General features: G+C 43.4%; 1 protein-coding gene across 1 annotated transcript; it reads left to right on the top strand.

The window, feature by feature from the left end:
* Positions 1-1,567: 1,567 nt before the first annotated feature.
* LOC307164358 (uncharacterized protein) lies at positions 1,568-4,337 on the top strand. Its single transcript, XM_079881153.1, has 2 exons — positions 1,568-2,909; positions 3,023-4,337. Exon 2 carries the CDS (start codon positions 3,167-3,169, stop codon positions 3,788-3,790), a length of 624 nt encoding a protein of 207 aa, XP_079737279.1. The 5' UTR covers positions 1,568-2,909; positions 3,023-3,166; the 3' UTR covers positions 3,791-4,337.
* The last annotated feature ends 6,132 nt before the right edge of the window (positions 4,338-10,469 follow it).

Here is a 10,469-nt window from a genome sequence, read left to right on the forward strand (position 1 = left end):
AGATAAAAAGTCAGAATTGCAAGAAAAAAAGTAAGAATTGTGAGAGAGAGAAAAAAAAAAAAAAAAAAAAAAAAAATCGCAATTACCTTTTTCTTTTTTACTCTGTGGCGGAAACAAGCTTCCATAAAAACCTGTTCTAGTAGAACCCCAAAACAACATCAAGACTTTGTAAAAGGACACGGGCACTTTATGTCTGACAGGAGGGTAAGCCAGTTTAAACCATATGCAAATGAGTTTGTTTAATATAAAGCAGGTCTCATGAAGTTATTCAGCAGCCGCTCACTGTGTCCTCTGAAGCATTAGCACTTCAACATCAAACTATATCGATATATAAGTGGTATTTTTGGTACAAATATGTGTACACACTAATTTCATCACTATAACAGCACAAATCAATCCGGCTCAGTCACACACACTCGAGAGTGTGTACTGTGTAGAGCTGGATATGAAAGGGTTAAAAAACTACTATTCCTAACAGAAGTACTGAAAGAGCTTTTTAAATTCATCATCAATAGCCTAATATCATCACTTTTACTCTTTATTATTCGCTGCTGCACTGAAAGGGCCATATTAACACCGATATTTTGGAGAACTAGCTCTTCACGAGGCGTTAGTTCCTTCGGACTAGTTCTCCAAAATATCGGTGTTAAAATGGCCCTTTCAGTGCAGCAGCGAATAATACAGAGTAAAAGTAAAGTTTGACCGGAGAAACTTTGGCTGGGTAGAGATCGCCATCTGTTGGCCTCAGTTATTCACACGCGTGGACAATTACAGCTGTATTGTCCTGTAAAATATCCTCTGAAAACGCTGAGATATGAAAAATAGCCCAGGTTAACATTAGTTGATTTATCAAGTCAACATAATGACTGATCCATTCACACATCATGAGCGGTTATAGAAGAACATGTGCAACGCTGATCCCAGATCACTAACATGAACAAACCAACGCTAAACTGAAGAGATCTGATCTGAGTATCTGTCAATCAGGCTGACAGCTGTCAATCATTATCACACATGGTTTCACACAGAAAATGTGCATTATGTTCATAGAGACTATAGCTCATTCTGAAACTGTTTTAAACCATTCGAAATGTTGACATTATTAACTTGAACTAATCAACTAATAACTAACTAACACACAAAACATCTCTGAACTCTTTAAATCCATGGACTTACTGGTGTTTGTGCTGCTGCTTTCCCTCCAAAATGATGTCACTTCCTGGAGAATGATGATTGGTTCTTATTTGTCATGTTAAAAAAAGAAACTTCAAACTTTTCACAAATTAAAACAGTATTTCCAAGGAATAATTTCTATTTGAACATTTTTTTTATATATATATATATATATATATATATGAAGAGTTCAGATGCAAAAGCCTCTAAGTGCCATCTGAAATTTTCTTATAGAATGATCATTTTTATCAAGCTTGTATATTTAAGTTCAGTAATTTCACTTAAATGACAATGAATAGGTCATTTATATATATAATTTGTCAATTATTTAAAATTTACCCATATGTTGGTCATTTCTGAATAAATTAAACAAACATAATCTCCATCTTTATTTGAACAGTGACTGAGTCTAACATTTTATTCAGTATTCTCCAACACACACCAGCACACATTTGGAGTCAATAAGATTTTTAATTATAGGGTTATTAGTACAGTAAAAACAGTGAAATATTATTCCAGTGTAAATCAGCTGTTTTCTATGTGAATATATAGTAAAGTGTAATTTATTTTGTAATAATCTTGAAAATATATGAATATAAGGCTAAATCAATCCATGATACAGCAAAATGTAATAGTTAAATGAATGCAACTTGACTTCAGCGCACATTACAGAGCCTGATTAACACACGCAGACGTTCCAGAGTTTCACAGCTTGTGTTCTGAGAATAGAGTTTAAACTCACTGAGCACAAACACACACACAACTTAATAAAAATGAATAACTTAGACATGTTGCATTTATTAAAGTTGTGTGTGTTTTGTGCACGAGCACAAACTCTATTCTCAGAACTCAGTCCCTGAACACGAGCTGTGAAACTCAACGTCTCCATCTAGTGTTCATAATCATAATGCAAGTGACATCAAAATAAAAAACACTATTTTTTACAAACAACCTTAAAAACAAGATTCTCTTCGGGGAACATGTGCACAAAACATTGGGTTAAAATTATTTACCAACAATCTTATGAGTTTGAACACACTTCAGTTCAGAGTTTTACACGCTTGAACAAATCAATTTATCATTTCCATGATTATCCTGTTATTCTACAATGCGGAGAGAATTTGTTTTTTCCAAGAGAATGTGACAATTGAAAACTAAACTTGATTAATGCGGTGCAAATATTACTCACATCCAAAATAAAGGTTTGTGTTTACATAATGTGTGTGTAGTGATTAATTATTGTGCGTATACAGACATCAACATTAGAAGTGGATCAAAACCTTTCATCAAATTTATACATGAATTTTGAACATTACCAGTTCTTGTCTGAGGAAAACTTTGATGAACTTATTTGATCCACTTCAAATGTTGACGACTGCACACACACACACACTATATATTATAAATATTTTATACAGAAATAACACTTTTCTTAAATATACATGCATATGCGTGTATATTTACACATAATAAATGATACACAGTACACACATATATTATGCAAACACACTTTTATTTTGGATGCGATTAATCGTTGCACAGCACTAAACCTGATAAACCTCATTAACAAATAACACCGTTTTAATAAACCGACCAATCAAGACCATAAACAGAAGCCCACAAGAGTCCAGTAGCTCGAGTTATTGAAATACAAACACACTTGTGAACATTTAACATTTTTATTGAGATTAAAATCCAGCAACAAACGCATCCTGAATGAAAACGTGTGTGTGTGTGTGTGTGTGTGTGTGTGTGTGTGTGTGTGTGTGTGTGTGTGTGTGTGAGTGAGTGAGTGAGTGTGTGAGTGAGTGTGTGAGTGTGTGAGTGTGTGAGTGAGTGAGTGAGTGAGTGTGTGTGTGTGTGTGTGTGTGTGTGTGTGTTAGAGGACAGCTGAAGTATTCCCAATCTCTTCACAGGCCGGGACAAGTGCAATACTTCCAGCCGGAGCATTGCTGCCGATCCCAGCCGGAGCAGAGAGGGACACTGGGACCCGATGCTGGGAAGAGGAGACTTAATGGGAGACTGGGAAGAGGATCCGGGATCAGAGAGGGAAACTGGGAAGAGGATCCGGGATCAGAGAGGGGAACTGGGAAGAGGAGACTCACTCGGAAACTGGGAAGAGGATCCGGGATCAGAGAGGGGAACTGGGAAGAGAAGACTCACTGGGAAACTGGGAAGAGGATCTGGGATCAGAGAGGGGAACTGGGAAGAGGAGACTCACTGGGAAACTGGGAAGAGTATCCCGGATCAGAGAGGGAAACTGGGAAGAGGAGACTCACTGGGAGACTGGGAAGAGTATCTCGGATCAGAAAGGGAAACTGGGAAGAGGAGACTCACTGGGAGACTGGGAAGAGGATTCGGGATCAGAGAGGGAAACTGGGAAGAGGATCCGGGATCAGAGAGGGAAACTGGGAAGAGGAGACTCACTGGGAAGAGTATCCCGGATCAGAGAGGGAAACTGGGAAGAGGAGACTCACTGGGAAGAGTATCCCGGATCAGAGAGGGAAACTGGGAAGAGGAGACTCACTGGGAAGTGGAGACTTGCTCTGCTATGATCAGTTTTGCATGGATTTGCACAGCCATGATAGGAACGCTGACAGCAAACCAGCAAAACTAACCAGCGCAGAAAAAGACACACACACACACACACACACACACACACACAGCGTGAGGAGCAGCACTAGCGTCTAGAAGTACTAGAAGTGCTCACACTGCAGTAGATGAGAGATTCAGTACACTACCTGCACTATAAGCACTTTAATACCGCTGGAGCACACACACACACACACACACACACACACACACACACACGAGCAGAAGCGCTGGGAAGACGGGAAGCAGGCCACCATCAGTTTTGCATAGATTTGCACAACTCAATATTTCTTGTAGTGCAACCAGGCAAAACTAGCAGAGAACCGCATGATTAGGGTTGGGAATCGGATACTTGTAAAAATTTAAATTTAGATTCCTTTGTGAGCATTTCAATATGACTTTAAACCGATCAAGAGCAAGAGACTGTTCATGTGTATCAGTATATTGGATCCGTGCAGCTCTTAAAGTGACAGCAGCCTAATATTCCTGCCGTCTCTATAATAACACTAATCAAACAACAGAAGACAGAAAATTCACTGTTCTTGACTGAATAACTTTTAAAACTATAGGAATCGTAAAAAATTAAAACGATACCCAACCCTACATGAGCAGCAGCGGTGGAGGAGCAGAGGTCAGGGTTCGCTCACCCTTGTGCCGGAAGGGGCACTTAGGGCAGTAGGTGCTGGTCTACTCCACTATCTGCACTAAATGCACCTTAGCACAAGCCGGAGCCGCAGGAGTCAGAGCCGAAGCCGAGCCGGAGGAGTCAGAGTCGAGCCGGAGCCAAGCCGAGCCGCAGGAGTCAGAGTCGAGCCGGAGCCAAGCCGAAGCCGAGCCGCAGGAGTCAGAGCCGGAGCCGCAGGAGTCAGAGCCGAAGCCGGAGCCGCAGGAGTCAGAGCCGAAGCCGGAGCCGCAGGAGTCAGAGCCGAAGCCGAGCCGGAGGAGTCAGAGTCGAGCCGGAGCCAAGCCGAGCCGCAGGAGTCAGAGTCGAGCCGGAGCCAAGCCGAAGCCGAGCCGCAGGAGTCAGAGCCAGAGCCGCAGGAGTCAGAGCCGGAGCCGCAGGAGTCAGAGCCGGAGCCGCAGGAGTCAGAGCCGGAGCCGCAGGAGTCAGAGCCGGAGCCGCAGGAGTCAGAGCCGGAGCCGCAGGAGTCAGAGCCGGAGCCGCAGGAGTCAGAGCCGGAGCCGCAGGAGTCAGAGCCGGAGCCGGAGGAGTCAGAGCCGGAGCCGTGCCGCAGGAGTCAGAGCCGGAGCCGGAGCCGTGCCGCAGGGTCAGAGTAGAGTTGGAAGAGCCCGAGCCGAGCCGCAGGGTCAGAGTAGAGCTGGAAGAGCCCGAGCCGAGCCGAGCCGCAGGGTCAGAGTATAGCTGGAAGAACCGAGCCGAGTCGCAGGGTCAGAGTAGAGTTGGAAGAGCTGGAAGAGCCGGAGCTGAGCCGAGCCGAGCCGCAGGGTCAGAGTAGAGCTGGAAGAGCTGGAAGAGCCGGAGCTGAGCTGAAGGGTCAGAGTAGAGCTGGAAGAGCTGGAAGAGCCGGAGCTGAGCTGAAGGGTCAGAGTAGAGCTGGAAGAGCCGAGCCGGGGCCGCAGTGTCAGAGTAAAGCTGGAAGAGCCGGAGCCGAGCCGAGCAGAGCAGGAGCCGCAGGGTCAGAGTAGAACTGGAAGAGCAGGAAGAGCCCGAGCCGAGCAGAGCCGGAGCCGCAGTGTCAGAGTAGAGCTGGAAGAGCTGGAAGAGCTGGAAGAGCCGGAGCTGAGCCGAAGGGTCAGAGTAGAGCTGGAAGAGCCGAGCCGGGGCCGCAGTGTCAGAGTAAAGCTGGAAGAGCCGGAGCCGAGCAGAGCCGGGGCCGCAGGGTCAGAGTAGAGCTGGAAGAGCCGGAGCCAGAGCCGAGCCGAGCCGGGGCCGCAGGGTCAGAGTAGAGCTGGAAGAGCTGGAGCCGAGCCGGGGCCGCAGGGTCAGAGTAGAGCTGGAAGAGCTGGAGCCGAGCCGGGGCCGCAGGGTCAGAGTAGAGCTGGAAGAGCCGGAGCCGGAGCCGAGCCGAGCCGCAGGGTCAGAGTAGAGCTGGAAGAGCCGAAGCCAGAGCCGAGCCGAGCCGAGCCGGGGCTGCAGGGTCAGAGTAGAGCTGGAAGGGCCGGAGCAGGGCCGAGCCGCAGGGTCAGAGTAGAGCTGGAAGGGCCGGAGCAGGGCCGAGCCGCAGGGTCAGAGTAGAGCTGGAAGTGCCTGCACTGCAGTAGACCAACACACTACCTGCACTGTAAGCACTTTGACCCTACGCTGACCAACCCACACACACCAGGAGCGGGACTTCCTGAAATCAGAGGGAAAAGATGTGGGATTACAAACTTGTTTTCATTCAGTTTTTCCATTGGCAATGTTTAGGATCCAAGCCATTAGAGAGAAAAAAAAACTAAAATATTGATGGGACTTTGTAATCTACAACAAAAGTTTTTAAAAGGGGCCACAAGGAAGTGCAGGGGGTGCGTGAAGAAGTTTAGAGAAAAAAAAAGCACAAATAAATAACATTAAACATAAATAACACCTAACATTACAGTACTATAAAGAGTAGGGGGAAAACAAAGATTCACTGACAAAATAATAATTTCACAGTATAAAATGTGTTTTTATTCCATAAACTTGTCAGATTGGAGGAAGGCGGTCTGTCCTGGCATATAACACACGGGAAAGCCCGGACTGTGTTTATTACAGTTAATCTTGCCCATTATTTCTTGGACCCTCAGGGGCCACACGGAAGAGCTAGGGGTCCGTGGAGAAGCTTAGAGAGAAAAACTGTGATAAAATGCACAAATAACATTTAAAAATAACAACACCACCTAATATTACAGTACTGTAAAGAGTAGGGGAAAAAATTCACAATGGAAGATGACATCACTGTTTTATCCAGAGCGGCTATACACATTCATATAATACACACATTTGTATAAATAAATAAATAATTTTTTTTTTACAACAAAAATGAACCATCACTGAACTTACTTAAGCTGGATTTTCTTCTAGAAACAAACTTTGTTGCATTATTTTCCTGTTATCTCTGTAAAGCTGCTTTGAAACACTGTGTATTGTAAAAAGCGCTGTATAAAAATAAAGGTGACGACTTTCATCACACAAAAGAAAAAAAAATTGTGTTTATATACCTTAAACTTGTGGATTTGTAAAACCATAAGTTTAAGGATGGAGGTCTATCCGTGGCATATAAAACACTGAAAAGCCTTGACTACGTCTGTTATTTCATATTGGTAAACATGTCCAGGAGCCTCATTGAAAAACTATGAAACGCACGTCTATTTTTATTAATGAAAACTACAGAACTGAAGATCTGATCAGCAACACGCGTGCTCCTCCGCGCATGCGCAGACCGCGCGCACACCCCTACCCCATGAATGATGCGCGCCAATATGGCGGCGGAGAGTCCGCAGTGCTAGTGTTGCAGAAACACCCCGAACACAAGCGCGAACTCACGCGTTCACTGGTCTCCTGGTGGTGCAGAGTGGACCTGTAAAGCTAGTGGGTGAAAAAGTGCCGTAAAGTGTGTGGAACGCGCGATTAAACGCGTTCAGCCCCAACCGTTCTCGCTCGTGATTGAACATTTAGGCTTGACGCGTTCAAAACAGTTCCATTAACAGCATTTGCGCCAAAACCCCATTATAATGAGCAGAACGCTTCGAAATTCTGTTTTTGAACGAGACCGGCCCAGTGTGCGCGTGCGCGCCACCGCACATGCAGCAACAGAAAGCACGCGCGCGCCCGTGTTTCGCGGGAAACTGTTCAATAACCCGCGGTGAACGAGCGCGCCCGCGAGAGTAGTTCAGGTGCACGTGCAGGGCTCGAGTGTGCACTCGCTGGACGCTAGCTAGCTTTAGCAGTGATGCTAACGCTGAAGCGCGCGGCCTGCAGCTGCCCATGTGCTGTTGCTGCTTTGTTCTGCTCGAGCACGCGTGTTCCCACAGCACACAGAACCACTCAGCGCGCGCGATAGGAATTCTGGAGGAACGGCTCGGAACGCTTAGCGGTGTGAACGGTGACTGGCGCGAGCCTCACGCACGCTGTTCAAATCTCCCTCATTCCCACTACTATGGAGGACGAGCACGCGCCGCACGAACGCTAAACTGCTCCTCTCCGTGTGATGTGATAAATCAAGCGTTCACACGTTTAAATACGAGCGTTCTGGACTGAACCGAGTGAATCGCGTCTAAAATAAGCAACAACAGGTTTCATGTCAGCAACGCGCGCGTAGTAACCCACTGGAGTGTAGAATCCACCATCTTCACTCTCTCTCTCACACACACACACACACACACACACACTCACCGTTCTCTGTGGCCGTTCCGGGCAGCTCGTCGGAACTGAACGGCTAACTCGTGTGAAATAAACCCTGAGACACTCGACACGCTCGCGACGCGTCCGAGCACGAGCGCGACAGAAGCGTAGTAAAGATCGCGAAAGTGGCGCGAACGCGCGGAGCTTTTAACCATGTGCTGAAGGGCGCTCCCGCGGAACGTAAATATCACGAGCGCGAGTCCCTCATTAGCATATCAGCAACTACTTCCGCTCTCACACACTGTACACAACTGTACTGTACACCGCCGAGCTTTAAATATAACCCTAACCCTCTGGGGAACTGTGCTCGGGGATCACTCTACATCTCCGGGTTGTGCTATTTAAACGAATAATTGAATTAATTCACCAGAAAGCGCATTTTTTACTTTCTATTTTGCTTTATGTGTTAATAAAGTGGAGTGAAATATAACTAAAAGTAAAATAAATAAATAAACAGTTCTACGATGTTTTAATATTTGTTTGATATTAATAATATTTCTAGCCTATATTGATGTGTGTCTGCTATAGTTGATTATGTTTGCATGAAATTGGGCTTCTGTATTTTTTTGCACATATTTGTCTTGTATGTTGTGAGGTAGTAAATTAATATTTGGGGAACAATTATAATAAGCTATAGTGTTATTTAAATTAATAATTAATCATCAGAATTCTCATGTTTGACTAATCACTGTTTCCTATTTTGCTTTCTGTTAATAAAGTGAAGTATAATATATAACGTATATGTGGTAATATGATATCAGTGATATCTCAGATATTAAATATTGATGTGTCTGCTATAGTTGATTATGTTTACATGAAATTGTACCGATCTGTAGGCCCATATTTGAGCACATATTTATCATTTTTTCATCTTGTATGTCGTAAGCTATTAAATTAATATTTGGAGAACTATTATAATAAGATATACATATTGTATTGTGTTATTTAAATTAATAGGGTAATTAATCATCAGATTTTGAATATAACGTATATGTGGTTTTTAACATGATATTAATAATATCTCAGATGTGAAACATTCAGACAATCTGTTTCTTCTGTTATTTTTTCAATAGTATCAACATTAAATCTGTTTCATGATTACATTTTTCAGAATGATTTAAAGCTCTTCTGATCCGGTTCGACTGAAATAAAGTTCATAATATCTAAATTCCATATGATTTATCTGTTGATTTGTTCTGAATGTTCTTGATGTTTTTATGGTTGTGGTGCAATAAAAACTATTTTTATTTATGAAATCTACTTTTTATTTTCATCTCAACATATTCTCTGTTGTGTTATTGCCCGTTTCAAATATATTTGTGGGGTTTTGTTTTTACATTTACACCGTTTTTTAACTCTTAAATTAAACCGTAATATTGATGTTTTGACTTTAGTTTCTACAGTCCTGAGTAGACGTTTAATATTATTTTAGGATCTTCAGGCTTCTGAGGTACAAATCAATTCCACTATCTGAAATAACCCACTATAGAGGAAGTGAGTGAGGAATGTGTGTGTGAAACGCAGTTGGTGTGGTTCCGCCCCCTCAGGGCCAGTGGGAGGGGCCTCGGGCCAGTGGGAGGGGCCTCTGGGTCAGTGGGAGGGGCCTCGGGCCAGTGAGAGGGGCCTCTGGGTCAGTGGGAGGGGCCTCGGGACCAGTGGGCGGGGTCTCTTGGCCAGTGGGAGGGGCCTCGGGATTGTTTTCCTGCTGGTCCGGGGTCACGGCAGCTCAACTTTCACCTCCAGGCCATTGATGTGTAAAACTTCACATGAGAAGAAGGAAAGACACGAGACATTCAGGCAAACCTTCCCCGGTTTCAGTCCTTTAAAACTTAAAAACTACACATGAATGAAAAAGGAAAGAAAAATAACCACATAGTTATATTTTCATAAAGAGTTTAGGTATAATTTACTGAAATTGATTAAATAAAAAGCTAAATTAGTTTGTTGGATTTGCAGTGTTATGTGTTTGTTTTTAATGGTGATTCAAGCTCAATTCAACCATCAAAATATGAGGAAAATATATATTTTTTTAAATAAATATTTTAAATACGAGGGAAGAACAAAACTAAACTTGGTCAAGGTATTTATCTTATCTTATATATTAAAAGGCAGCAGGTTTTTTTTTAATTTCACAGGGACAATGCATGTTAATGAACATTAGTATTAAAAACAACAAGCCAGATGTACATCCTGAAGTGATTCTGTTCTCTTAAGAGTTTTACCACCTATAAATGACCAACTAAACAACACTCAACTTGTGGAACTAAAATCATTGAATGTAAAAACAACCTAGCAGCACCAACAATCTAATATGCTTACAATTCTTTAAATTACATTTTACAATGTTACATAAACTATTTTACGTGACTTTTAAAAGTTA

The sequence above is a fragment of the Squalius cephalus genome (genome assembly GCF_949319135.1).
Source record: "Squalius cephalus genome assembly, chromosome: 9".
Lineage (NCBI taxonomy): Eukaryota > Metazoa > Chordata > Actinopteri > Cypriniformes > Leuciscidae > Squalius > Squalius cephalus.

Coding starts and splice junctions, on each gene's coding strand:
- LOC307164358 (XM_079881153.1), top strand. CDS start 3,167: ATGCTGGGAAGAGGAGACTTAATGGGAGACTGGGAAGAGGATCCGGGA.